Raw genomic sequence first — 26,408 nt, 5'->3', positions numbered from 1 at the left:
TGAATTCATTTGACAAGTTTATTCCTTTAACAAGTTCAATAATCATTTGCGATTCACAATTTTATTTGCTGGGGGGGTCATTAATTTAAAACTTGCACTGTATTCCTTATCAGATATTTATTGACTAGTTTACACTCTACAGAACAGTATTTGAGTAAATCAGAATGCTGTAAACTTGCCTTATTAACAAGTTTATTGCTTTAGCATGTACTCACTTATGTTTCCACTGCTCCATCATAAAACATTCCCAGCCATGGAATACATTTTTGAGTGAGATATTATACTGTATAGACCAAGGCGTACACATGGGATCTCTTATACATATAAACAAAATAATAAAAATAGATGTCTTCTCCTGCAGACTCAAACGATCTTGTGCAAAAATACTTTTTTCAACTGCAGGGAATGCATGCAAGGCCTAGAGGTCACGAAAGGAGTGTTACCATTTTCTGTTTTTCAAAGGGAGAAACATCTCACTAAAGGTGAGATCTGAAACCCATAGAGTCCAGGGAAGTTTCATCAAAGCTGGAAAGTTAATTGTCTGTTTCTGTTTCTCTTCCTGTTTTTAAAAATAACAAGTTACACTGTCTGCCCACAAGATGAGGTCTTTATGTTTGCAGCAAAGATGCCCCTTCCTGTTTAAAAGCCTGTTGTGGTACTTATGGAATGAATAATTATGTTAACAGGCGTACCTTTGTTGTTGTTTTAGATGTTTGGATGTCTGTAAAAAACACCGGAAAGTGAACTGATCCCTCTTTTTAAGCCGAAGTGTGTTTCTTATTATAACATTTTAATAGGAAGGTGCCTATTTATAAGACTTTCTTAGAAATTCAACAGTAAAAATAATAAACATATTGTGTAATATAAGAATCCTATAAAATACATATAAATTTTATACCTGAATGTGATAAGAAGTTTTGAATCTGCAAAAAGCGCTTTTAAAAAGGGCAGTTCTACCCAGTGAAAAATCACCTTACAATTACCTCTTCCTTTTAAACAGCTCTGATGTGAAAGTGTGTTCAGGGTCATAAACATTGATTTTAGCAAACAAAACAAGTTTTTTCTTCTGAATGAATAAATCAAAGTTGTTATGAGGGGATCTTCAAAAGACATTTCCTGGTATAAAATCTTCCATCTCAGTTGTTTATGGGGTCAGTTTGTACTTCAAAAAAGCATTTCAGAAAGCCTCTAAACTGTGTACCTTGTGTGTTATGTAAGTTCAGAACAGTTGTAGATATAATTATCAAGTTCAGCCACGTATAAAGGTATGTTTTTAAATTTCTTTTAGCCGCTCAGCAGATATCCACCTTTGATCAATGACATCTCCTTCTGGCTGCCTTCTGAGACATACTCTCAGAATGATTTCTATGATTTGGTTCGAACCATTGGTGGAGACTTGATAGAAAAGGTTGTCCTACTGGATGAATTTGCCCATCCAAAGTAAGTAAAAATTTTAATACCTTTTTCCTGTGGCTGCAGTATATATATTTTATGAATATTTTAATTCTGTATACCAAGAAGTTCTTGATTCTTACAGTGTTTGCACATTTCATTTTTTAGCTCCAAAACCTTCTTACAGCAAAAAATAATGATTTTTACTTAAAAGAAATACTACCTATTTTTCAGTTTGGTACTAGTACTGAGCCTCTGGTATCCAGACTACCCCAATGCTTTGTGCTCAGTTATTGACAGCAATAGTGAACAACTGCCTTCCTCAATACATCTGGCAGTGTGTGACACTCCTGTCCATAGCATGTCTGATATTCTAGTCCTGCTCTTTGCTGAGTGTCCAGTGTTTGTCTCCTTGTTCTCTTCCTTTCTTCTTTTAGTCCTGACACACTAGTAGACCTTTACTACAATGTCAATGCTAATAATGGTTTGTTGCAGAATGCTATTGTTGGTGTTCAACTGGGAGAAAAAACCCAGACCTTGTTCCTTTCTTTCTGACACTTATTTATATGCTGTTGAACAACCTCTCAGGTTTCAGAACACCATATGGGTATAGCAGCATTGACATGACCAGGGAGTGCACAGGGTATTTGTCCAACTGGTAATAACAGTTACTTAAAAACCAGACAAGTATCAGCTATTAGATATGCACTGTTTTTCAATTTGCTGTTTCCAAATTAAGAAGTAGAAGAGCTGCTGGCTACTTAGCTTCCTAAAACTGAGGTTTAAAATAATTTGTTTTGAGACTTTTCTAAGTGCTGTAGGAAGGCAGATGATAAACCTTTTTTGAAGCTAACAGGAAAATGCTTCGTGTTGTTCTCCATTACCTGTAGATTTTTTTATTTTCTTCTCTGCATCCAGGTATTTAACCCTATTGTTCTTTTGAATTTGACATGTGATGCAGGCCAGATGAATAGATTGTTCTATGGCCTATTTTTCATGGTGCTTCAGTGGATTTTTATTTTTTTGAGTTTTTTTCCTTTTTAACCTTTTTGTGTAGTGTTATATGAGACTGTTTGTGCTGCGTGAAGAAACAGAAATGCAAATGAAATTTGTGTGGGCATCTTAAAGCTTTGAGTCATTAATTCTTGAGTGGTTCTCACATGCAAATCATGCAAAAGGATCTTAACCCTTTCCTCAAGATGGTGTGTGCAGAAGAGGAATATAGGTTAGGGTAAGATAATGAGTATTTTTCATTGTAAAGAACAGACTGTATCTTTCAGGGAAATCCAGAAGCAATTTTATTGCAGGTACAGATAATTTCTTATTGTCACTTGGAGTGCACTGTAGTATCAGTTAGCACAAGTACAGAGACACTGAAGGCTCTGCACACAGATCCTGTTGTCCTCTATCATGATGGTTCTGATACAGTACAATCAACTTTTTTTTGTAAAAACTGGGTTGCTGAAGCCCTTTCTGGAACAGGACTTTCCATCCGTTCATGCTGAATGTTTCTTGTATGTGTAACACCTCTGTGCTCATTGCCACTTTTCGTCTACATTCTCCTCACTGATACCAAACAAGCAATTGTCTTTGTTATTACATTGTCTCTTAGGGGAAAATCCTATGTGTATTGCAAGCAGCTCTTCCAAGTCTGAAAGTTTGGAGAACTCTTGTTCCCTGCTCCCTCAAACAGAGGCAATATTATTCTGTGATTACTCTTGGCATCTTACTGGAGAAATTCACATACACCATGACAGCCGGACAGCAGCACTGCATCAGTCATGGTCCAACTCACAGGTTATGCTTCTCTTCTTTGCTGAGAATATTGTCTTCCTTACAAGTAGAGTGGTGAGCTAGGGACAGGATTCACTACACTGGGTTTCTACTACGTGTGTTTTCTCCTTTGATATGCTTTGACACATCCAGAACATATACCAGGGATGACAGTTGTTCCTCCACACGGAATACACCTCTGGTTCCCTCTATGACTTCTGCAAATACATGGGAAGGTTGATTGCTCACAGAGACTTGTCACACAGATTTAGGATTTTACTAGTTTTGTTCTCTAAAACCATTAAAACCTCACTCAGCAGACATCCAAATATGTTTTGACACTACAGTGAGGAAGATTTTCTCGCCTTTATATCTGAAGAATTTGAGAGGCAACACTAATGGATTGTTGTAAGTGATGTTGTAGTCCTCTTAGTTTGTTCACCTGCAACAACGGTCAAAGAAATCTTTTTAAATGTCCCATTAAAAATCAGTAATTCCAAGGAGATTATCTACTGCATTAACAAAGAATCATAAATAAAGACTGTAACATAATGGTTACTTTGCCCTTTCTTCTTAAAACAGGATGTGTGCAGATATGTAACTTTTGAGAACTGATGGTGTAGGCCACATAAGTAATTTTGTTTGATTTCTAAAGGCTTTGGAAGACTGATGTTTTGAAAAGAGTTTTCTACTTAGTCTTAATTCCTAGATAATCATCTTGTTATGGGAATGATACAGTGGCTTCTTTAATTCAGTGTTGCAGAAAAGCCTCTGGGCACAGGAATTACATAAGAGAGCCTCAGCGTTGCTATGGATCTGTATGTTACAGATCTAGGTACTTGTAATCATTATCTTGAATTTTCAGTGAGTCTGCTCTGGAGGATGGAGGAGTAGTGTCTAGGATTGGAAAACCTGCAGTGCTGCTGTTTTGAATGTTAGTTACTTACAAGCAGCTTATAAGTTCATGCTTGTAGTTAAATCACTTCTGGAATTCAGAATTCAGGTTTTTTTAATCCTTTAAAAATACCAGTTTCATGAGGAATTAGGACATTTGGTAGTCTTATTTTCCTTCTTAAACTACTTTTCTTAGTTATAGGACTATAAATATCTGAAAATAGAAAATGTCATACAAATAAAACTAATTTATAACACAAAAAGAGGTCTTTAAATTAAAATCCTTTATAGAGGCTGTCTGTGTAATACTGCATAGTTGCCTTTTCTGTGGTTCAGAAAGCTTTCAAAGTTTTACTGGGCTTTGGACTGATACCCATGCTCCAGTACATTGCAGTCAAGGAGTGTATTACCAGTGAAAAGGTATTTCTCTACAGGGAAAAGGAAAAAGCATGGGACAAGTAATTGTTTAAGCAAGGAAGAGATGCCTGAAACCAAGTAAATCTCAATTATCTGCTTTGCAAGGTAAAAATATTGAGACAACTTTTAGGGAAGCACAGGCTATTTAGAGATAGAGCAGAAAGGAGTCTCATTGCTGAAAAGCACAAGTCTAGCAGAATGCCAAGTTTCTGTGCTGGGGTAATTAAGAACTGTTCCAGCCTCAATGCATCTTTGGTAAACTTGACTGAGCAAAAACCAAAACACAACATTGAGGTATACTACGTAATGTGTGATGTGTGACACTGTCAGGGTTTGACTTCATCCAAGATGAATAATGCAAAACATGGCTGTAACACACCTGTTACTCAGGTATATAAAGAATCAGCCAGCATATGTGAAGGAAAAGTTGTGACTTTGCTAAGTGCCAAGGAAACTGAGTGAAACTGTGGTGGTTTTGGCAAGAACAGGAGCGGGCCATCTGTAAAGACAAGCAGGATAGAGAAGAAGTCTCTTTGCAGTGAGCAAATGTTTTCCACAGTCCATCCTGTGGATTGCGGCTATTTTTGCCTGATGCATTAGCTTCAAACAGTTAGACTTTCATACATTTGGTTGATGGAATGTATTTCTCCATGCATGATGTGTGAAGTGAGTTTGCTGTGACTTGCCTGGAGTTGTCAGATGCTGCATGAGCCATGTAACCAGACACCAGAAGGCAGCGGCACTGTTTTTGCTACCTGACTGAATTATTTCTTCCAAATCCTTGGAGATCTTTAAGGACCTTTAAGCATTGCTGTGCAAATACATGATGAGTGAGAATTTGTAGCTGACATTTTCCCCCTTGGAACATTTTAGTGAACAAACATTTGCAAAAAAAAAAAAAGAATGTTTTGGACTACATTGATACTAAAGGAAGAAAAGAAAGGGGTTTTTCCCTTACTTTTACCAATGGCTGTTTTACTGCCCATATCTTTAAGTTTAGGCCTTCTACAACTCAACTTGTCTAAGCTGTCTAATCAATATGAATGACCTTCAGAAATTAAATCAGAAAGTAATCTCTTTTTCAGTGGTCAAGACTTCTCCAGTTTTGGAAAGGAAACCGATTTCATAGGAAAAAAGAAAGGGTGGCTGAATGGCAATCAGAAGGTAGAAAGGTCTCTGCCCACTATGAATAAGCAAATCAAAACTGCTGCCATACAGAGAATCCCAGGAAAAGGGATTTACATTCTTACATTCATACAGTCTTACATTTTGGTGACATTCAGGTAAGTACTGTGGCTGCACACAAGTAGAATTTCAGGGATGGTAATTAAAGCATACCTGGGCAAAGTAATAGAGTAAGTACTGGTTCATCCCACATGGTAGAATATGTGGTAGAAGTGGTATGAGACATTCCCAAGTTGTCCCCGATGAAGAGGACAGAGAGAGATAAGAGACCAGGGTTGAGTACCTGTCCCCTACAATGCAGCACCAAAGACAGAATCCAAAAATGCTGAGGTTGTTTATCTCTGCTTTGGGCAAACCCTGCAAATGTTTTTTGCAGCTTAGCATGCCATGTTTCTCTTGTGTAAGGTATCTTGTGTAATCCCATCAGGTGTGATGGCCTCACATCTTCATTCCAAAAATGTATTTTCTGCATTTTGCAGTGAAGTTATTTTCCTATTGGTCTTTCGAAGTTAGTTACTAAAATTTCTCTTTTGTTAGAAAGATAAGGGAAGTAAGGAAGGATATGGCTCCACATCTTCATTTGCAAGGAAGATACATAGGTAGGCTGAAAAAGTTATACAAAACTGTAATCAAGACATGCACTGTGTCCTCAGTGGTACTTAAGAGGTAAATTTTTAATCAGAGCAACTAAAAATATTCTGAAATGGCAGAGTGGAGACAGTAAGGGGGAAAAATTGATTTGCTGTATTTTGACGGCTATGCTGTTAAAAGTATAAGTGGGGAATAGGTAAGAAAGGAAAGGATTTATTCTTGCCTTTGAGTCAATTTCTTGCACACTTCTGGGGTGAGATCTGCACATTTGTCACAGTCTGTTAAGTGAAGTGAGAGGAAATGTATTGGCTGCTGTGAAGGAGGAAGGTAGGTGCACTGTGGCACCATCTTTAGAGACTTTGGGAGTACTCAGACGACCTGTGTCTCTTCTTTTTCAAACAGTACAAGGAACAGATCTGACAGCAAAGAGTCAGATCCTATTGACTGTTGGGTTGTGCCAATGCATGCCCCTAGCTCCTTGTTAGTATGTAGAACATGCAATGTAAGAAACACGGCACTTTCCAGATCCCAGGTTTTGCACTTTTCCTTATCTACACGGGGATAAAGTCAAATAGCTGGTTTATTTATTAAAGCTGGCTTGGTTTTGTCTTGCTTCTGGAATAGGTGAATTAAGCAGAGTAATTCTTAAGTGCTGCTTGCTCCTAGTATTACGCAAATTAAAACAATCAATTCAGTCCCCAAACACCTTGTTGTTCTTCAGCCTGAGCACTTTACAATTTGCTGAGGGATTCTTTGAGATTACCTTTAACTGCTGAACTGGCAAAGTCCCAGCAGCAGCTTCTCTGCAGAAAAAAAACAACCCAGAAGCTGCTTTTGACAGTAGCTAGCAAAGGGTTGGTTTTTGATTAATGAGCAATGTTCTCCAGCTCAGGATTTTTCCCCTCATTTGATCACATGAATGCAAGATTATAATATTTTTGAAATAGATTAACTGTTCATGGGAGGCTCTGTCAGAGGACTCTCATTCACTTCTGGCTGATAGTAGCACTCCCAGTCCATCTTCTCTCTTTTCCCTCTCTTGTCCCATCCAGTATCAGTACCACTTGGTTTTTTCTTGAGAATAAGAACCTTTTCCGTCCTTCCTGCTGCAGTCATGCTGATGGCAAGGTTATCTACATGTGTCAGAGCAATGGCAAGCACAAATACAGGCTGGGCAGAGAATGGCTTGAGAGCAGCCATGTGGAGAAAGATTTTGGGTGTTGGTTGATGAGAAGCTCCCCATGACACAGCACTGTGAGCTTGCAGCCCGGAAAGCCAGTTGTATCCTGGGCTGCATCCAAAGCAGCATGGCCAGCAGGGAGGGAGGGAATTCTGCCCCTCTATTCTGCCCTTGTGAGACCCACCCTGGAGCACTGCATCCAGCTCTGGGTCCCAACATAAGAAAGATGTGGATCTGTTGAAGCAAGTCCGGAGCAGGGCTACAGAGATGCTCAGAGGGCTGGAGCACCTCTCCTATGAAGACAGGCTGAGAGAGCTGGGGTTGTGCAGCATGGAGAATTGAAGACTCCAGCGAGATCTTAGAGAACCTTCCAGTACCTAAAGGGGGCCTGCAACAGAGCTGGAGAGGGACTTCTTACAAGGGCATGTAGTGACAGGACAAAGGGAAATGGCTTTAAACTGAAAGAGGCTAAGTTTAGATTAGAAAGAAATTCTGTACTTTGAGGATGGTGAGGCACTGGAACAGGTTGCCCAGAGAATTTTTGGATGCCCCATTGTGAGAGACTGGACTGTTAATTGTTAATGACTCAAACAATTGACCATTTTGCCCAGGTGCAGAAAGGGGTGTGTATAACCATCACCGGAGGCTACAGCTGGATGTTGAACAAGGTAAGGGAAGAGGCTGATAAGAGGCAAATCCTTGTAAGTGGCTTTTTGTCATGCTAAAGTTCTTACACAAGTGGCTCAGCTGTGAAAATTCCCTTCTGGAGAAGTACTAGGACATTCACACATAGATTGAAGGTATTAATCCCTGCTGATGTACCATAATTGCTGTAATGTCTTGGAAGGTGTCATAAAGCATCAAACATTCCTGAAGTGTCCCCTGATCCAAAGTATTGCATCATCCAGTGTAAAACTCCCTGCTCCAGGGGAGGTACCTGGGCGTTCCCACCTGAACCTGAGTGAATATAAACCCACTGGACTCTCTGTTTTGTGGGCTTCCCCACTTTTGGTGTAGGTGACCATCACCACTGAGAAGATCAGAAGAAGAGGACCAATGGGATGCCATCAGCATCCACAGAATGGTGATATTTTTTCTGACTCTTTTACTTTTTTTTCCCCCTGCCCTTTTTCCTATTCATTTCTATCTCTCTCTCTCTACTTCTCATTTACTGTTAAATGAAAATATGTAATGTGGTCTTCAGCATATGGTGTTGTTTGCTCCTTAATTCAGGCAGAAGCGTCTCTCTAATAATTTTAATAACTGTATCTTAACACCCATTCCTGGAAATGTTCAAGGCCAGGTTGTATGGGGCTTTGAGCAACCTGGTCTAGTGGGAGGTGTCCCTGCCCATGGCAGGTGGGTGGGAACTAGATAATATTTGAGGTCCCTTCCAACTCAGATCATTCAATGACAGTTTTATGATTCTTTTGCCTTGTGGGCTTCAGCTTAATAGACACGTGTGTGTAATGGAGTTTGGGCACATTTCTCTCCTGGTGTGTGTGTCAGGCATTTCCCTGTGCCCCAGAACAACCCAACGAGCAGTGGTGTTTGCTTGATTCACAGTCAAAGTGGCCCCAGCTACTCTTTGGGCCTTTTCTCTTTGCTGCCTTTTTTCCTCAGAACAGCAGCTGTGTAGAAATAGCAACTCCATTCTCACAGCAGCCCCTGCTTAGAGGCAGTCAGGGACTTTCTGGCCAAATTCATTTAGAGTAAACACTGGGCTGCTCAGAAGGAGATGCTTTATGAAGACATGTGGGTTCTGTTCATGTCCCAGCAGAGCTGAGATAAGCCACTACCTAAGCTCTGAGGTGATAAGGTTTTCATTCCAACAGCCTAAAGGAAATTTAAAGGAGCCGGGAGTTGCGCTCCGTGTCAGTAACTCCAAGGTAACCCTGCCGTGCTGATTGATACATGGCTTCAGCAGGTCTTGCACTTCCCACTTTATAGCAGTCATGATGCTCTGCTGTTCCCCACCAGGACTGAGACTGTTGGAGTTTAGCTTTCCCAGATGTCCTGCACAGCGACAAGGACATTCATGGAGCCCAGCGTAGCCATCTGCTAGGGTTTGTTGTTTTGGGGTTTTTTTTTTTGAGGAAACTGAACTGAAAAGCTTTTAATTCCTTCTTTTCCTGCCCAGCAAAAACATTCCTGATTGAAATGAATATAGAGAATTAATTGAGTATGCACATATATTTGTTTAAAAAAAATTCAGATATTTTAGACATTCTGAATTTCAAACACCCTGTTCCAGCTTTTTTGTAGTACAAAATAGGGTGAAGTCAGAGACAGCAAAAATGAGCATGCACTTCTATAGCACAAGCCAGAAGGTATTGTTTGATATGGAAGCAGACCTTTTCAGTGCTATATTTGTTATCTGTATATGTGTAGACTTGGAATCTGTCTGCATACTTTTGTTAACCACCCTTTGTCAAAGGTTTTTGACTGCTAGGCCTACAGCTTTTGAATTCCCATGTGGATTCAAATACTTAATTCCTTTGGGTTGCTTTGAGAGTCCCCCAAATAGCAGTTCCCTGTCCAAATCCAAGTGTCATGAAGAACTATGAGAGGAGTGAGAAGAGGAACAGAGAAGTCTCTCCTGTAGAAAAAGCAAGCACTTGGACTGTTTTACAAAAAAAAAAAGAAAAAGTAATTTCTTGCTTTATACAAAAATCAAGTGAGTTCCGTGATTTACGTCTTTTTACACAGCTTGTGACTGCCAGTTCAGATCTCTGACGCCAGTGTTTATTTGAAGACCATCTAACTGGAAAAAAAATCAAAAAGGAATAATCAGCTGTCCCTGAAAGACAGATTCTACTTTCTTTGCTGTCCTCAGTGTTCAGACAGGCACCGTGCAAATAGCTGTTCTTAATGGGTTCCTATTGAAGTCTGAGGTTTCCTTCAAACCACTGTATTCAAATCAATTGTGGGGCAGACAGTGTTCTGCTGTACCATCCGTGTTTCTCCAGAGTCTTCACTGAGAGAATTGTTTTTACTGACTGAAAATAATTTACTATTAATGAGCTTCAGTAGGAGTCCCATTTTTCTTTGGTGGAAGGGTGATGGCTAACACACAGGCTTGTGGGAGGATTGGTATTCAAGAAAGGAAAAGGATGAAGTAACCGCAGGTTCCCATTAGAGGGTGGGGGGAAACACAGCCCTGAAGTGTGATGTGTCACTGGTGATATTCCATAGGAAATGTAATCACCCTTCACAGGTAATGACAAGAGAGGAAAACTTAAGTATGTGAGCCACGCAGAAGACAAGCACCAAGTCCCTTATATGTTCAGGCAGATGCAGAGGATAGACTTGCTGTATGGAAGAGGGATAGCTGGAGTCACAATGAATCATTTCTAAGAGGCTGCTCAGCTGAAGAGCTTAACCTTTCTTCATCATGTCAACCTGAAGTCAGCTATTCACCACCAGTCCTCAGATGCAGCCCAGAAATCTTTGCCACAATTCCCAGAGCACTTCACAGGAGGTGTCACAGGAATTAGCGCAGTGATTTATTGACGAGCAGTGGGACGGTGAAAAATGGCTAAAGGAGTCAGCTGCCACAGGATGCTAGAGGGATAGCAAGAGGCTCATGAGTGCTTCTGAGTTCAGAGAAATCCTAGTGAATTGCTGACCTTGTAGAAAAGAGGTGGAGGCTACTTCTGTGCAGAACTGTTTTTCCTAGTATGCAACTGTGAGCCTACTAGAGTTTGAGAAGCATTGCAATGGGTGTGAGTATGTCAGTGAGAGAAAGCTTTTGTAATCACATTTGTTAGATGGTGAATATTGTCCCTCTCTACTCTCTGAAATGGATTTCTCTGCCTGCTCGTGCTCTGACTCTGTCTGCTGCTGCCTGGGATGCTCATGGCTCTGCTCTGCTGTATGTCTGAGGGTTGGATTTGATACTCTTCCCCTCTTGTCTTGATCTCTATCCCTGCCCCGTTCATTCTCCCACAATAACACTGCAGTCTAGGAAGTCAAGATGGACCAGTCCTGTCAAGGCCACCAATGACAGATGCCAGCACTGCAGGCTGAGAATCCCTGCAAAGGAGGGACAGAAATGTGTTCTGGCTGGGTGTCAGGTCTGTACCTGAAAGTAGTTGTTCTTTAATACAATAGATGTATCCTTCATGTAACTTTTGTCCCTCTCCTCCTTAATCAGCTTTTAAATGAATGTTAGTGCACAAGTATGGTATGGTTGTTTTCTGCAGTGTCCTAGCAGTGTGGAGAAGCAACACATCTGTAGCAGATCCTGAGCTCTCTCAGGTTCTCTTGAATTCTTGACTAGAGATCTGCACGGGAAGGTAGAGGTGGCTCTGTTTGCTCATGGCTTACAGCTGTCTTTTTAGCCACAGAAAGCAGCCACAGCATTGAGGCAGCTAACAGCATGCTTTCCTTGGGATGAGGAAGGACATCGCTGTCCTCTGTGTGTTGGGAATTGCATGTGTGTGATGCCTGCACGTATTTGCACTCACCACAAGGCCTTCTCAGAACTGTAGTGAGTGGGATAACAAGGTGGCCTGGCCCCTAATTCTGAGACTAGATTTGGCTAAACATACATTCTATAAAGCTGCCAGGATAGGAGATAGGAGGAAAAAGTCCTTATATTCTTCCTAGTACTGCATGGAAGAGTGATGGATATAGCACTAAATAATTAATCCTAGTTTTTATATCTTATGGATTCAGAACACATTTTTGTAGGGATAAAAAAGCCCTATAGCTAGGAAGTATTTCTTAAGCTGAATCAAAGCATTATGTAGCTCAAAGGTTACTTATCTCCATACTGGGAAATGTCAACATTTAGGCTGAGGAAACAAGGTTTTCTTTAATTTCTTTAATTGTCAAGATTCCTGAAGCAGATAACAGTATCTTGCCATTGTCTTTGTGCTCAATGGATATTTTATTTTAACCTACCAGTTAATTTTAAATAATTCATTTTTAAAAATTGCGGCCTGCATCCTTGTCTCTGGGTAAATTGAAAGGAAATTCATGGACCTGCACACCCATTGCAATGCTTCTCAAACTCTAGTAGGCTCACAGTTGCATACTAGGAAAAACAGTTCTGCACAGAAGTAGCCTCCACCTCTTTTCTACAAGGTCAGCAATTCACTAGGATTTCTCTGAACTCAGAAGCACTCATGAGCCTCTTGCTATCCCTCTAGCATCCTGTGGCAGCTGACTCCTTCAGCCATTTTTCTTAGATCTGTAGATGATGGACCTGAGATTGATAGAGATGGTCCTGAAAAACATACATCTGGATGGTGACTGCTGCCATACGAAATTCTTCCAGAATTCAGGTTTCTGCCCCACTTCTCTCAAGTGCTGTCTGATAACATTAATATTAAAACGAACACCATGCAACTGATCTATTATTTATCAGGCATCACACAGAAATGCAAGGGAAGGGTGCCTTTTAAAAATCATTCTGAGGATGAAGAGAAGATTTATGTTTAGTAGTTTCATGCCTATTAGTACACATGTGGGACAGATGAATAGTAAGGAAATGAATTACTCCTCATCTTTTGTGAATGAACACCAGATAAGAGATAGATGAAGACTGATTTAATGTAGTTCTTGTGGGTTTTTTTATTACCTTGATATACGAAGGACTTATGTTTCTCAGCTGAGATATTGCCACCCTCATCCTGTGGCCAGCGACACATAGACTGAAGTATTAAGTGACACATTTGACAAGCCACAATGGAATTTTAACAGCTGAGGTCAGAACATTGCTTTTGGTTGTGTTGGGGAGATGGGATGTGCACTGGGCAAGTGAAACTCAGCTAGGATGGTGCAGCAGATACAAGTTTCTCTTGAAGTCAGTGGCTAGGCTCAATTACACAAAGCCAAGTGTTTAATTGTGTCACATAGGCAGACATTTTTCTTAGTGTCTGCTAATGCAGATATTCCTGGGTTTGGCTTTATAAAATGAGTCCTTATTTTCAGGGCTTCTAAATGTTAGCAACTCCCACTGAAATCACTGGGTACTGTGGGAACTCCTTTTCATTAGAATTATGAATAAAAAGAAGCATCCACAGGGAAATAATACATATGCACATATTCTGTGATAACCAAGTAGCCAAAGGTGCTGCAAGTTTGATGGGCAAGAGCTAAGATCTATGACTGGTCAGACTATCACATGGAGGAAATGCCGTGCTCAGTCCTGAGGAACACTTCTCTGTTGACCCCAGCTGTGTTTCCATAGTGTACAGCCAACAGAGAGCAGCAGCACCTTAGAGAGATGCTGCAATTATGGCTATTAGTTTTAATTGAAGAATTGTGTCCTTAGCTCAAAGCTTACAAGTAATTTATTAAGGTCATTAAAGAAGGCGTACAATGAAGTAATGTCTTGCAAAGCACAACAGTAGAAAGAAAAATACCATACAGAGGGAAAATGTTACGTATTTTAAGCTGTATATTATAGATTGTAAATGAAAAAGCCCCATGCAACCTGTCATCTGTGGTAAATTACTGTTCCAGTGTATTAGTTTGTTTTGACACACTCCACCAGTTCCACATGAACAGACCATTTTGGTGCTGGAAAACACGATTATTAAAAAAAGTAGACTTAAAATAAAATGTGCTGTCAGCAAGCCACCTGTAAGCGATATTGGGAAAGTTTATAATATATTTGGATCACTTAACTGCACTTCCTTCACAATCAGGGTTGGCACAAGATGAGCCTCCTGAGTGTTATCCCAAAGAATTCTTTTTTTTGAAAATGCGATCTGAAATTCTCAACAATTTATTATTCTTTTTCCTGCTTATAATGGGGAATTTTCCATATTGGAGAAAGGGATAATATTAGTTCTTGAAGAATCTTTCTTCTTTGAGTGACATGGAAACTCCCTGTGGCTTTCAGTGAATCTGACAGGGCAACAAATGCAAAATCAGGACATCAGATCTCCATCCAAAGCCCGCTGAAGTCAGTAGAAGCCATCCCATTGACTTATGTGGGGCTAGGATCAGGCCCTTTGTGGTTTCCTTGCTCATTAAAACCCAGTCTGTCTGCAGAGAGCACAGAGTAATTTTTCTTCCGGGAACCTGGACTTTATTGCCAGTGAATTTGGTTCTCCATTAAGAAATACGATGACTGTTGTTAGAAATGCTCTTGTTATTCAGGAGGGAGATGTTGATATTTGCTCAGTAAAGTGGTAGTTAATAATGAGATTTGCATTACAGTTGCATTCAGAAGCCCTTCCAGCTTTCTGGTATTTTGGAAATACAGAAGGCCCCTGGATGTTGTTGGAATACATTTACACTGTGCTTAGCCACATTTTTATGCATTGTGAAAACTGCTCACCTCTGACTGAAACATCAATCATCCCCAGCTTTATTAAGGACAAATGAAAATATAGATTTATTATGAAATATTCTCATACTGCAGCACCAGGCCAATCAAGCATAAAACAGGAAAGAGCAGCTGAGGGTGTAACTAAGAATGTGAGGGTTTTCCTTACGTATGCCAATGTCAACGATTGCAAGCATGGGGCTAGGAAGGAAGAAAGGGAAGGAGGAGGTAACCAGCCGTTGCTGACCTTGTCTTGACCTTGTTGGACTTTCATTTTGTATTGCAATTACACCTGATTTGTCTGGCTAAGAAATATTCCTTCATCATGTTTGGTTTGCTGTTTGCCATGGACAGGCATTTGGGGTGCTGGGAGGACAATTAGCATTTCCATTACTGAAGGATACAGAATGCCCTCATCACAGAGAATCTTATTACATTGTGGGGAGCCTGTCTTAAAAAGAAATATATTTGCTTTGGAAGAGGATCTGTGAGTTTCCTTGAGTAGTGTCACAAAGATGCAATCAAGGTGTTCTTGGATTTGCTCTTACCTGTAGCTTGTTCCTGTGTCTCAAAAAAAAAAAATTCCAAGATTAATAACTTTTACATTAAATTAAAAGATGTAATGACAGAATGGAAAATAAACTCTCAGATGACTAAAAAGACTAAAAAGTGAAGGCCAGTTTTCCTAAGGGCTGCAGCTGAGATTACGAAAAGTTTACCTTCACTGCAGAAGTTGGACTGCTCTAATCAAGGCTGCTTGATAACAACCCCAAGCATGCCTTAAAGGATACACACATGCTTTCCATGTGGAAGATCTGTCATGAAGCTCACACCTGTTGCCACCAGACAATTCTAGTAGCAGAACAGGGAGTGCTGGAGTGATCTGATGAGTGTCCCTCTAGCTGGGTGTCATGTAGCCAACCATAGCAAGACTGGGATGCTACAGAGGGTGGTGTATGAAATCCTTCCCATAACTGTTAGGAAATGATATCTCTTATCAATGGTTCTGTTACAGAAGGTCTCCCTAATCCCCATCTGTTAGTGTTTGCTTATAATGGAAAAGCAAGGATTGTTCATATATGTATCCAATTGCAGTTTAATCCTCTTGGTTCTTATAATCTCTAGTATTTTGTGCCATTGAGTCCTAAAAGTTACCCATCCATTCTTTTTCAAGTACCAGTTTGAAATGTGATTTAGTTCTGTTTGACTTTGTAGTAGGAGGGCAAGGAAAAAGATACTTCTTAATTAACTTTCATCATACTGTGTATATTTGTTTAGTCCTGTTGTTCTTTCAGATAAACAGCCCTGATCTTGTCAGTCCTTCCTAATTCAGTCATCTTTCTTGACTAATAACTTTTGCTGTCTGACTCAAGGGCCCTTTATTATCTCCACATATTTTTTAGATGTGGAGGTCAGAGTGAGCTGCTATCCATGGCATTGACTTTTATGTTGGCTTTTATGCATTTATGTTATAATAAAGTGTTTTGGTTTTCTTGTTCCTTTGGGAAGATTCTAGCTTTTGTTTACTGTATTTCTGCTGAGCAAAATTCTTGATCTGCTGGGAGATGGTGTGACAGGCTTTCCTGCAGTGAACTCTCTTACTATGCTGCTGGATTTTATTTCTATCTGGTTTTTGACAGTAAGTTTTGTAATCTGGTTATTTACACTTGTATTGGTCTTGCATGGCCTGTTTTTTGGTAGTGGGGGAGCCACAGAAGTGGCTTCTGTGAGAAGCTGCCAGAAGCTTCCACCACGTCCAGCAGATCCAATCCTGATGGCTCCAAAGATGAATGTGCTGCTGGCCAAGGCTGGGCCAATTAGAGATGCTGGTAACAGCTCTGTGATGACATATTAAGGAAGAAAATCCAAACAAAGTTGGGGCACAGTTTTAATTGTGGTTAGTGAAGAGCCGAGTGAGAATATGTGAGGAGAACAACACGCAGGCACCAAAGTCAGTGCAGAAGGAGGGGGAGTAGGTGCTCTGGGTGCCAGAGCCAAGATTCCCCTGCAACCCATGGTGAGTACCATGGTGAAGCAGGTTATCACCCTGCAGCCCATAGAGGATGACACAGCTGCAGAGATCCACCCACAGCCCATGGAGGAATCCACGCTGCAGCAGGTGCATGCCTAGAGGAGGCTGTGATCCTGTGAGAGACCCAATGGAGAGAGGGGGCCCCTGCTTCCAGGCTGGAGCAGCCTGTCCTTGGAGGACTGCACCCTGTGGAAGAGTGACCCACACTGCAGCAGTTTGGGGAGGGCTGTTGCCCATGGGATGGGCTCACATTTCAGCAGTTTGCAGGGAGATGTTGCTCGTGAGGTGGAGCCACGTTGGAGAAGTTAATGGAGAACTGTCTCCTGTGGGAGGGGTCCCACAGTGCAGCAGAGGAACAGCTCCTCTCCCTGAGCAGCCAGAGAAGCCTCAGATGATGAACTGACCATAACCCCTGTGCCCTGCCTCCTTGTGCCACTGGGGTACGAGGTAGAGCTGGGAAGGAGGGAGAGGTGGGGGGAAGCTGTTTTTTAAGAGCTTATTTTACTTCTCATAATCCTGCTCTGATTTTGTTTGTAATAAATTCACTTTGTATCTCCAACTTGAGCCTGATTTGCCCATGATGGTATTTAGTGAGCGATCTCTCCCGGGCCTTATCTCAACTCATGAACCCTTCATTAAATTTTCTCTCCTCTGTCCCACTGCAGAGGGGAGTGAGTGAGCAGCTCTTGTGGGTGCCTGGCATGCAGCCAGTGTCAACCCACAAGAACACTGTCTTTTTTTACCAGTGCTTCTAGTCTATTCTTAGTCAAAAGCTGGACTGGATGTTGGGATGAAGAGATAGGAGTAAAGAAAAAGCCACCATTCATCTTGGGTAGTGTTGCCTCAAGTGTTTGGGATTTTTCATTTATTGTCAACAAATGTTTGTGCTATACTTTGAATGCTCAATTGTGAAGTCTTTTTTCTTTCAGACTTTGTTTTCTGTGTGTGTAGAGGTAAGCACATGGGGGTTTTTCCTCCGATCATTTCAATGGTGTGTTGGCAACAGGCTGAGAAGCACTATCTAAATCATAAATGGAACTGGTAGCAAATAATAAAATATATTAACCTGACACTTTTTAAGAGAAATTCCTGCTACTTTCTTAAGACAACCTAAGACCTTTCATGCCAGTGCTTCCTGAGCTCAGACTGGCTCCTCAGTTGCAGTAGTGCCTATTCAGGTGCCTTTTCCCATGAAATTCCATGGAATTTCTGCTGAGCTGCAATGTTTTAATGCCCCAAAATAGCAGCTACTGATAAGAGCTCAGTAAAAACAGTGCTTAGCTTACCAAAGCAGTTTTTCTTCTGGCCTGGGAGCATTAGAGTTCAGTTCTTTGTGACCACCTAAGATCATCCCGTTGTCCCAGTATGGAGTCACAGTTTCCAGCAGCTGATCCTCCCGTGCTGCTGGCCGGGCTGTGGCTGCAGATCCAATCAAGGAGCAGTCTCTAGCAAACACTTTTTTGTTAGGTTTGACTACAGTATCAATATAGCAGATGTTGTCAAAGTAAATAACCTCAGTAAATTGTCTGCGAAGCCCAACCTGTTCCACACAAGTATTACTCTTACTTTATCCATAATTCCAAAGTCTTTCTGAAATTACAGTTCTGTGGCTTTTCCCAGTGAGTGGCACAAACACCTGAGCAGCCAAAGTTCCAAAGGTGACTTAATAGTTCCTTTTAATTTTTAAGCAATTAGCTCTGTGAGCTAAATGCTGTTCTTTTAATAAGAGTTAGAAAATATGATACTAATTTCGCTCCTGCTGTCTAGGGGTCTTCAGTTTAAACCACAGTGATGGTTGAGCTCCTACATTCTGAAAATGTGTGGCCACTTTCTGAGCATGTGAAAAGCTCATCTGAGCTGCAGCTGAATCTAAAATCTTCTACTGGCTCTCACAATTCCTAGCAGTGCTGAGACAAGCCCATTTTGGGATGCTTCTTTGCACTGTGTTTTAAAATGAGGGTGTACTCCCTCCTTGCTGAGCATGTTTTTGTGGATTTTAGAGTTTTCTTTCTCAGCATTGCCATTTGCCTGTTTGTCTGTCTATTCCCCTCCCCTTCCTCTCCCCCTAGTTTTCATTTTCAGTTATTTTTGTTTATGTTGAACTTCTGCCTGCTCAGCTGCAGCAGAGCTCAGTTTTGGCAGCCCGCCTTGTGGTGTACAATCCTACAACTTCTGCTGCTGAGCAGCATGTTGGAAATCACTTTGAAATAAATCCATGTTGGACCAAAAGCATCATCTTTGTTGTTACCCCCTCAGAATAATTTGGTGCTATAATTGGAATTCTCATTTGAAGTAAATAAACATGATGTCAGATCTATAGACAGATCTGGATGCACAGTCAGTGAGAGAGGGATGTGTGCATACAGCCCTGTCCCTGGAAGAGAGATGCATTTGGAAAGCATGCATGGCACTTCTGATGCCTTGGGGCAGGCCAGTGCTGGAGAGGGTGGGCTGGAGGGTAGCCCCAAATCCCCGCTGGGCCACCTTGAGATCTGCCAAAGGAAATGTTTGCTTCAGTGCTTCTCTTGATATGAATGTGGCCATAAGCCTTGTGTTGTTTCCATTCTCATTTTGGAAAGCTAATACTCAGGCAAAAATAGGAATCTGTTGATCTGCCATGCTACTGATGCTTTACCAGTCCTTGGATGGCATGTGGGAAGGAAGATGAGGCTTTGGGCTTTCATGCTCCCTCTTGTGTGTAGGCTGATCGCTGTGCACAGTCTAGGATTTCCATTTCAACAAGGATATGGAGGAAATTCAGAAAAAAATGACAGGAATAGTCAGAGCAAGGGAATGACTGAGAAAACCAATTCTGGTAGAGACAGTTTGGTAGGTGAATAGAGAGAGATTTAGAAAGTCGTGGATTGGTTAGAGAAGATGGGTAGAGAAGGATGGTTTTATGTCTTCTACTACAGAAGGTAGTGTACTTCAAGTGAAACTGCTGGGAACCAGCTCCACAGCAAGGAGGAGCCCTTTGCAGGAGGATGACAGAGATGCCAAAGGCTCATGTGGGGAGGCTGAGTGAGTTAATGCAGAGGAATATACTGAGACATGAAAGACACAGAGAAGCATCTCAGGAGTGGTTTCTGTTGAAAATGGATTGGAGCCCAGAGAGGCTCATGCTAATATGCATGCTCATTGACTCAGTTTTTAACTTCAGATATCCATTCCTCAAGACTGGGTGTGGTGTGATGGGGTGTCATGGTTTGACACTGGCCAGATGCCAGGCACCCACTAAAGCCACTCACTCATCCTCCCGTGCTACAGTTGGACAGAGGAGAGAAGATTTAACAAAGGGTTCATGAGCTAAGATAAGCACCAGGAGAAAACACTCCAAGGGCTCAAATTAGAGATATAAGGTGAATTTATTACTAACAAAATCAGAGCAGGATAATGAGAAGTAAAATATGCCCTTAAAAAAACCCCACCTTTTTTCCCCCAAACCCCTCCCTTCCTTCCCACTGACAGCACGAGGGGACAGGGGCGTGGGGGTTTTCATCAGTTTATCACCCATGATTTCTCTCACTGCTCAGGGAGAGGAGTCCTTCCTCTGCTGCACTGTGGGGTCCCTCCCACAGGAGACAGTTCTCCGTGAACTTCTCTGATGTGGCTCTATCTCACGAGCAGCAGTCCTCCCAAAACTGCTGCAATGTGAATCCATCCCATGGGAACAGTCCTCCCAAAGCTGCTGCAGCATGGGTCACTCTTCCATGGGGTGCAGTCCTCCAAGGACATGTTTTGATATGTTTTGTTGCAGAAAGGACAGGGCTGTGTAGATTTTGGTCTGGCTTAAAAGAGCTGTTCACATCCTCTTGCGTGATGTGATTCAGTAACGTGAAATTGTTTTTTTCCAGGGCTTTGAAATCTGGGCATTTTTACTGCAGGCTACTGCCCATTTCCCCCCTGTATCCTCATATTGGGTTTTGATTTTTTAAAAAAAAAAAAAAGATCCCCTGAAACCTGGTTGCATTAAAGTCTGGTGTGTAAAAGCTGTGTTTAAATCCCTTTGTGCTCCTTTAATTGAGAAATGCCTAGGACACAGAGACTTGAAATTGCTTTTTCATGCCAAGAACATGGTTGCTGTTTGTCTGTCACACCAGCAGTGGTTCCAAGTGTTTTTGTGAATTCAATCAAATACAGTCTAGTGCAGGCCAGAAAAGCAGGGGATGAGAAGGTACTGATGAGATAATTGTGAGGTGGGGAAGACCTGCAGCACAGCTGATTTGTTGTCTGCCTGTCCTGCAATTCCAAAGGAGACAGAAAGACTTTGGTTTGAAAAGATGCTAAAGATGGCTGTAGAAAGCTGTCAGGGCTACAAAGAGACAGAGACCTGTCTGTGGTGGTGGCAGAGAAGGAGCAGGTTGTGCCCTGCAAGCTTCTGAGGAAGGCGCCATTTAGCACTGTGTGATGGGAATTTGGTAATGGCGGTGTGAGATAAGATGGAGTAAATGACAGATGAACTGCATCGCCCAAAACATACTGTATACAGCTGTCATGCCTCAGGATCAACAGCTGTCATAACAGTGAGTAGTTACCCCTACACTGTCCCCTTTTCCTCCCCAACACTTAACTCCCCATTGCACTCCAGTTGCTCAGTGATGCAGTAGCACCTGTGAAAAAAGATGAAATGGCAGAGATTGCATTTAAAACATAATTGGAAATCCTTTTGAGTTTTGCTGTGTTTTATTTGGTTGTTTTTTTAAGAATCACTTTTCATTTCAGTTTCTCTCTAGACATCCAAATGGGCTTGTGCATTTCTTGAAAATAATAACATTACTGAATCAGTGGGGTTTTTTTCCTTTTGCTTTATCTGACAAAATTCCTTCTTCTCCTTTAAAGTATTAGGAATTCATATCAAAACATTCCTGAGGAACTGGGAATATTGGTACTGGCATAGGAAAAAAATGAACTCCAGGAAGAGACTTACTGGCTTCTTCAAACATTGAATAAACCCATAGCGTTCAGAATTTATAAGATGAACTTTTTAGAATTGGGTCACTTTCCATATTTCCTCTTTTTGGTCTGAAAGAGGGGGATTTTGGGGACCTTGTTGAGTTGTTTGTCCTAGAATGGTGCCCCAGGATTTTTGCCAGGCTGTTTTTCCCTGCAGCAGTCTGCAGAATTCAATGACTGCAAGTACAGTAGGGATGGAGACAGAGGCAGTTTCTTTGCTTGTGATTTCTGGACCTCTCTTCCCAGTTGGACCTGTATTCCCCTGACTGTTGTCCATGTGGTCATTCAGCTCCTTATTCATTTTGTTTTCTCAAAAGCTGCTGGCTTCCTGGTAACTTTTCTTATACAGGATCCAAAGATCTGCAACCCCTCCATCCCAGTAGAATCAACCCAAAGGGAGGCCCATGCTCTATGGCTTGACTTCACTTTGTGCTTCACTTTGGGCAGTACCCTCTGTTTTAACCCCCACTTCACGGGTGAGTGTTCCACTGCTTGATGCTCTCAATCGGAAAGAAAGCTGTTTCTGACATCACCTTAGCTGCAGTCCAGGTATGAGGATGCTTTTTTGTAACTTCCCATGCAGCACTATTGCATAGAAAACTAAAAAGCCACCTCTGATGCCTGGAAACTTGGGGGAGTATGTTTTTGAAATAGAGACTTTGTGTGAGTGAAGGTCATGGAACTGGGAGAAAACAAGGCTGAAGGAGTTTTTTCTGTAACATTCCCATAAAACTGTCTAGACAAAATAATCTTTTCAGGTAGAACTTACACAGCAAGAAAACCCCCCAGATTTATACACCATGAATTTAAATTTTACAGTAAACTTCTGTATTACATTTTTTATTAAATTGTGGACTCTTTAAAATGATTATCTTTGAACATTGATACTTTTCTGTAACTTGATTATTTTTGTACCTAATAAAATTCTAAAGAATTTGATATTATTTCTTAGTGCTTAGAGTTGTATTGCCTAGTATTGCCATTAAAGTAAGTTGTTTAAACTATTCAAACTGTTTATGCAAGTTTCTTCTCTTCACAGTCCTTCAAACCTAGATAAAATCCGTGTTTTCAAAAAACCTATTGCTGCAGAAGGCACATACTTCTGCCCCTGCCTGACTCATTTGCCAGCCTTTCCCTTGCCCTGAGGCTACAGACCTGTTCCTCATTATGGTTCTGTTGTCCAACCTTCTCCTAAAAGCAGAATTGACATTGATTTCAGGCTTGGTCTCTCAGGGTTTTATCCACTCTGCTCTTGGAAACCTCTGACCATCGAGATCATACAGCCTCTCTGGGCAACCTGCTCCACTGCTTGCCTGTCCTCATGGTGAAAAAGTCTTTCCGGATATCTGATCTGAACATCAGTTAATCTCATCCAGCCTCCATATTCCTTGCATTCTCCATCACTACCCTGTTTGTTTCTATATTAATTTATTTGCCTTTCATGCTGATCTCTGTCCAGTTACCTGTGGAATTTTCTCTACAGTCAATATTTTTAATCAATCAGATCAGTTCATCATTACAATGCAGCACCTTAAACCTAGAAAGAGCTGAATGGGAATTGAAATGACTGTTAGTTTAATGAGATGTAAATAAAATACTTGACCAGAGTGTCCTTTCTTTGGAAGAGTTTGTTTTGTTTGGGCATGGGATCATCTTTGTCCTGGTTTCACTGTAGGTGGAAAAGGTGATGGTGATGAAAATGAAACAGGAGCCCAACTGGTATAAAAACAAGGGCTATGAGAGCCAAAGGCACAAGTGTTTAATTTCTCCATATGGCTGAAGTTTTATTCAAGGACTAGAAGGATGCAGGTGGATTGGGAAATCCATAATACAAATTCTCTACCATCCTGAACAGGGTGACAATAAACACGGTGACAATTCCAGTTTAGTTCTTTGGATAGAATAGCTTAGAATTTAAAATAATTTAATTGTCTTTAATTGTGCAATCAAAGTGTATCAATCAAGTGTGAAAAAGGGCTCAATAAATTTAATCACAAAACACTAAATTATGGGTGGATGGTAGGTTTAATTTTGTCTTCTATTTCTTTTGACAACACAGAGAAATCTATTGGTTATGATGCTCAGGTAATTACCTATCAAAGTGATAGTTTTAATGGCACATGATTTCTTGTGTTTCCTACTTGAAAAATACGTTACATGTGAGGGAAAAAAATAACTTTTGCTATTTTGTAGGTTTTCATTAGCAATTTGTTTTTAAATGGAATCAAGAGACAGTCTTGTAAAGAGAGAGAGACCTCTTATATAAGAGAGACCTGTTATATTATACAGGGTCACATTTCTTGGTCATTTTAACCACAGTTGGGAATGTACCAGCAACACCATTGTCTCTACTGTCATTTTATTTCAGCTTTTTGAAGTATCTCTGCATAGAAGTGTTTTAATGGGAGAACTTGCTTGTGATGTTTTGTCTTCAGATTTTTCTTCCTCAAGGGTAGCCTGTTAGTCTTTTAAAATGACATTGCTCAATAACCAGCTTGGGAGTTGGAAGAAATCTGTGAGGAATGCTGGAAGGTAAAGAGACCTTTTGAGTAACAATTTACTTGCTGTTTGTGGAATGCTGAGTTAATATAAAACTGTATTACTATTCTACCAGTGCTAATAATACATAACATTATTCTTCTGTATTGCATTTTTAAAATAATCTGTGTGAACATATCAGTCTTCACAACATCCTGTGAGAGAGACAACTATCAACATTATTCTAATCCTCATAGTGTATTAAATGAGAATAACAACTGTTTCAAATGGAGAGCTCAACAAGAGGTAAAACCAGCGTGTTTCCTACTAAAAGTCCTGTAGCAGGTTGTGTTGATCATCCCATACATCTTTCTCAAGCCACTTGTTACACTTTACCTTTGCAAAAACATCTCTTAGCATTCTAATTTGCAAATTTCCTATTTTGCTGAATATTACAGAGCGGCCCAGGTTGGGTCCAACCTTTTGTGGAAAAGGGAGCCTAGATGAGGTTATCTAACACACTGCCCAATCACACCTTGGAAACCTACAGTGATGAGGCCTTTACCATGCCTCTGGGGAAGTTATTCCAGTAAATGGTTGTTCTCAATGTAAAAAAAATTCTTTCTCCTATCAAAATGAATGGTCTTGATAGAAGATCAAAATGGACTTCAGAATGGTCCATAAATGGTTACACAATAGATTGCTACATAAAAGAAATGTATGTGTATCAGTCCATCTGTCTTCCCATGTGAGAAAGGGAGACAGAAACCACTGTGCACTTGCTCTGGTACAGAAGTCCACAGGTTGTCTGGGTTGCAGCTTGGATTTTGGTTGAGTTCTTTCCTTTCAGGCTTCTGACCATACCCAGCCCTATTCCTGAACTTGAATCTCAAACTTAGGAAAAGCTATTGAATTTTTGTCAAGTTCTCGATTTTATTTAGCACCTGTCCACATGATCAAATGGAGGTTTGGTTATGTAGGTAGTGGGGTTTGGTTATTTAGGCACTTTAGTTAGCAGAGATGAAAATATACTTACTGCTCTACTAAGAAGAATGACTATTGAGTTAGTACTGTTATAGGTAAACCTTATTGACAAAGGTCTTGATCTTGCAAGAAATTCAGCTGGACCACTGCAGAAGCACTGTGCAAAATCCTTTGTGGCATGGGAAAGGAAGAAGCTTACAGTATCTTTAAAGTGATGAAATGTTAATTGGTGACTCACTCACAATGCTGAGGTTTCTCTGGTGGTTTTTTGTATTCTGCATCTGTCTAGGCATATGTTTGTTTCTGTGAACCATGTAAACTCTGTTATTTCATGCATAAAAGCTTTGATTGAAAGGGCTCAAATAATTAATGGCTATATTGCCTATGCAACAGCCTATCAAACTATTGAAATATACTCTTTTCCATTATATGTTACCCTATCTTAATCAATTTCTAGCAAGCACACCTAACTTGTATAGGGTGAATAAGATTCTCTTCAAAATTCTTTATGCATTTTTCTCTCTGTCTTGCTGACCCAGCATGCCCCTACTCCACTACCAGCTCACCCTTTTCTTTCTCCTGTTAGCTCCCCCTTCATAACTGCAACAGTGGGTTTGTTTACTGAGGCTCTTCAGCTATCAAAAATTCTCTCTTATAGCTTCTTCCCCCTCACAGCCTTTGAATAACACTTCATCTCCAGATCTTACTTTAAAACTCTCATTCTTTTCGGTTATAGTGGTGCTTTTAACTGTAAATGGTGGTATTTAATAAAGATTACTGCTAAATGAAAAAAATAATTATTTTATTTATTAATTCAGGGGCAAATTAGACTCCCAGATGTGATTCTGTGATTACTGTTATTACTTTGAGTGGGTCTTTGGTTCTGTGTTTAATTTTTTTTAAGAAACCTGCTTCTCTTCTCACTTAGATTCCTTTAATATTTGATTAAAGATGCAATGAGTCGTTTTAATGTTAATCCATTGCACCTCTGTCCAAATCAGATCACAAATTTGGAAACTGTTTTACTGCAGGACATGCACTGCTGGGGATAGTCTGTACTGCAGACTTCCAGGGATGGGATTGCTAATCCTGTGTTCTACCTGCAAAGCCTCCCTTTTCTGGGGAGCTGGCCAAGGCAGCTGTAGATTTATTCCCCATGTTTCCTATGCAGTGAATCTCCCTGTTATAGGAGAAAAGAAAAAAAAGGTTTATAAACTTCATAGTCTTCTGCCATGGTTTGTGCC

The 26,408-nt window shown here is 40.7% G+C and overlaps 1 protein-coding gene across 3 annotated transcripts in view; it reads left to right on the top strand.

Annotated features, from left to right (window-relative positions):
* The window catches only part of FARS2 (phenylalanyl-tRNA synthetase 2, mitochondrial), a 231,207-nt gene that overhangs the window by 152,588 nt on the left and 52,211 nt on the right, over positions 1-26,408 (top strand). For all 3 annotated transcript variants that reach the window (XM_008643449.2, XM_017746924.1, XM_017746925.1), the window contains one exon: positions 1,289-1,440. In XM_008643449.2, coding sequence (XP_008641671.1) covers positions 1,289-1,440 — 152 coding nt within the window. The remainder of the gene's footprint in view (positions 1-1,288; positions 1,441-26,408) is intronic.

This window comes from Corvus brachyrhynchos, unplaced genomic scaffold (genome assembly GCF_000691975.1).
Source record: "Corvus brachyrhynchos isolate BGI_N302 unplaced genomic scaffold, ASM69197v1 scaffold100, whole genome shotgun sequence".
Lineage (NCBI taxonomy): Eukaryota > Metazoa > Chordata > Aves > Passeriformes > Corvidae > Corvus > Corvus brachyrhynchos.
This window is presented reverse-complemented; position numbering and strand designations above follow the sequence as displayed.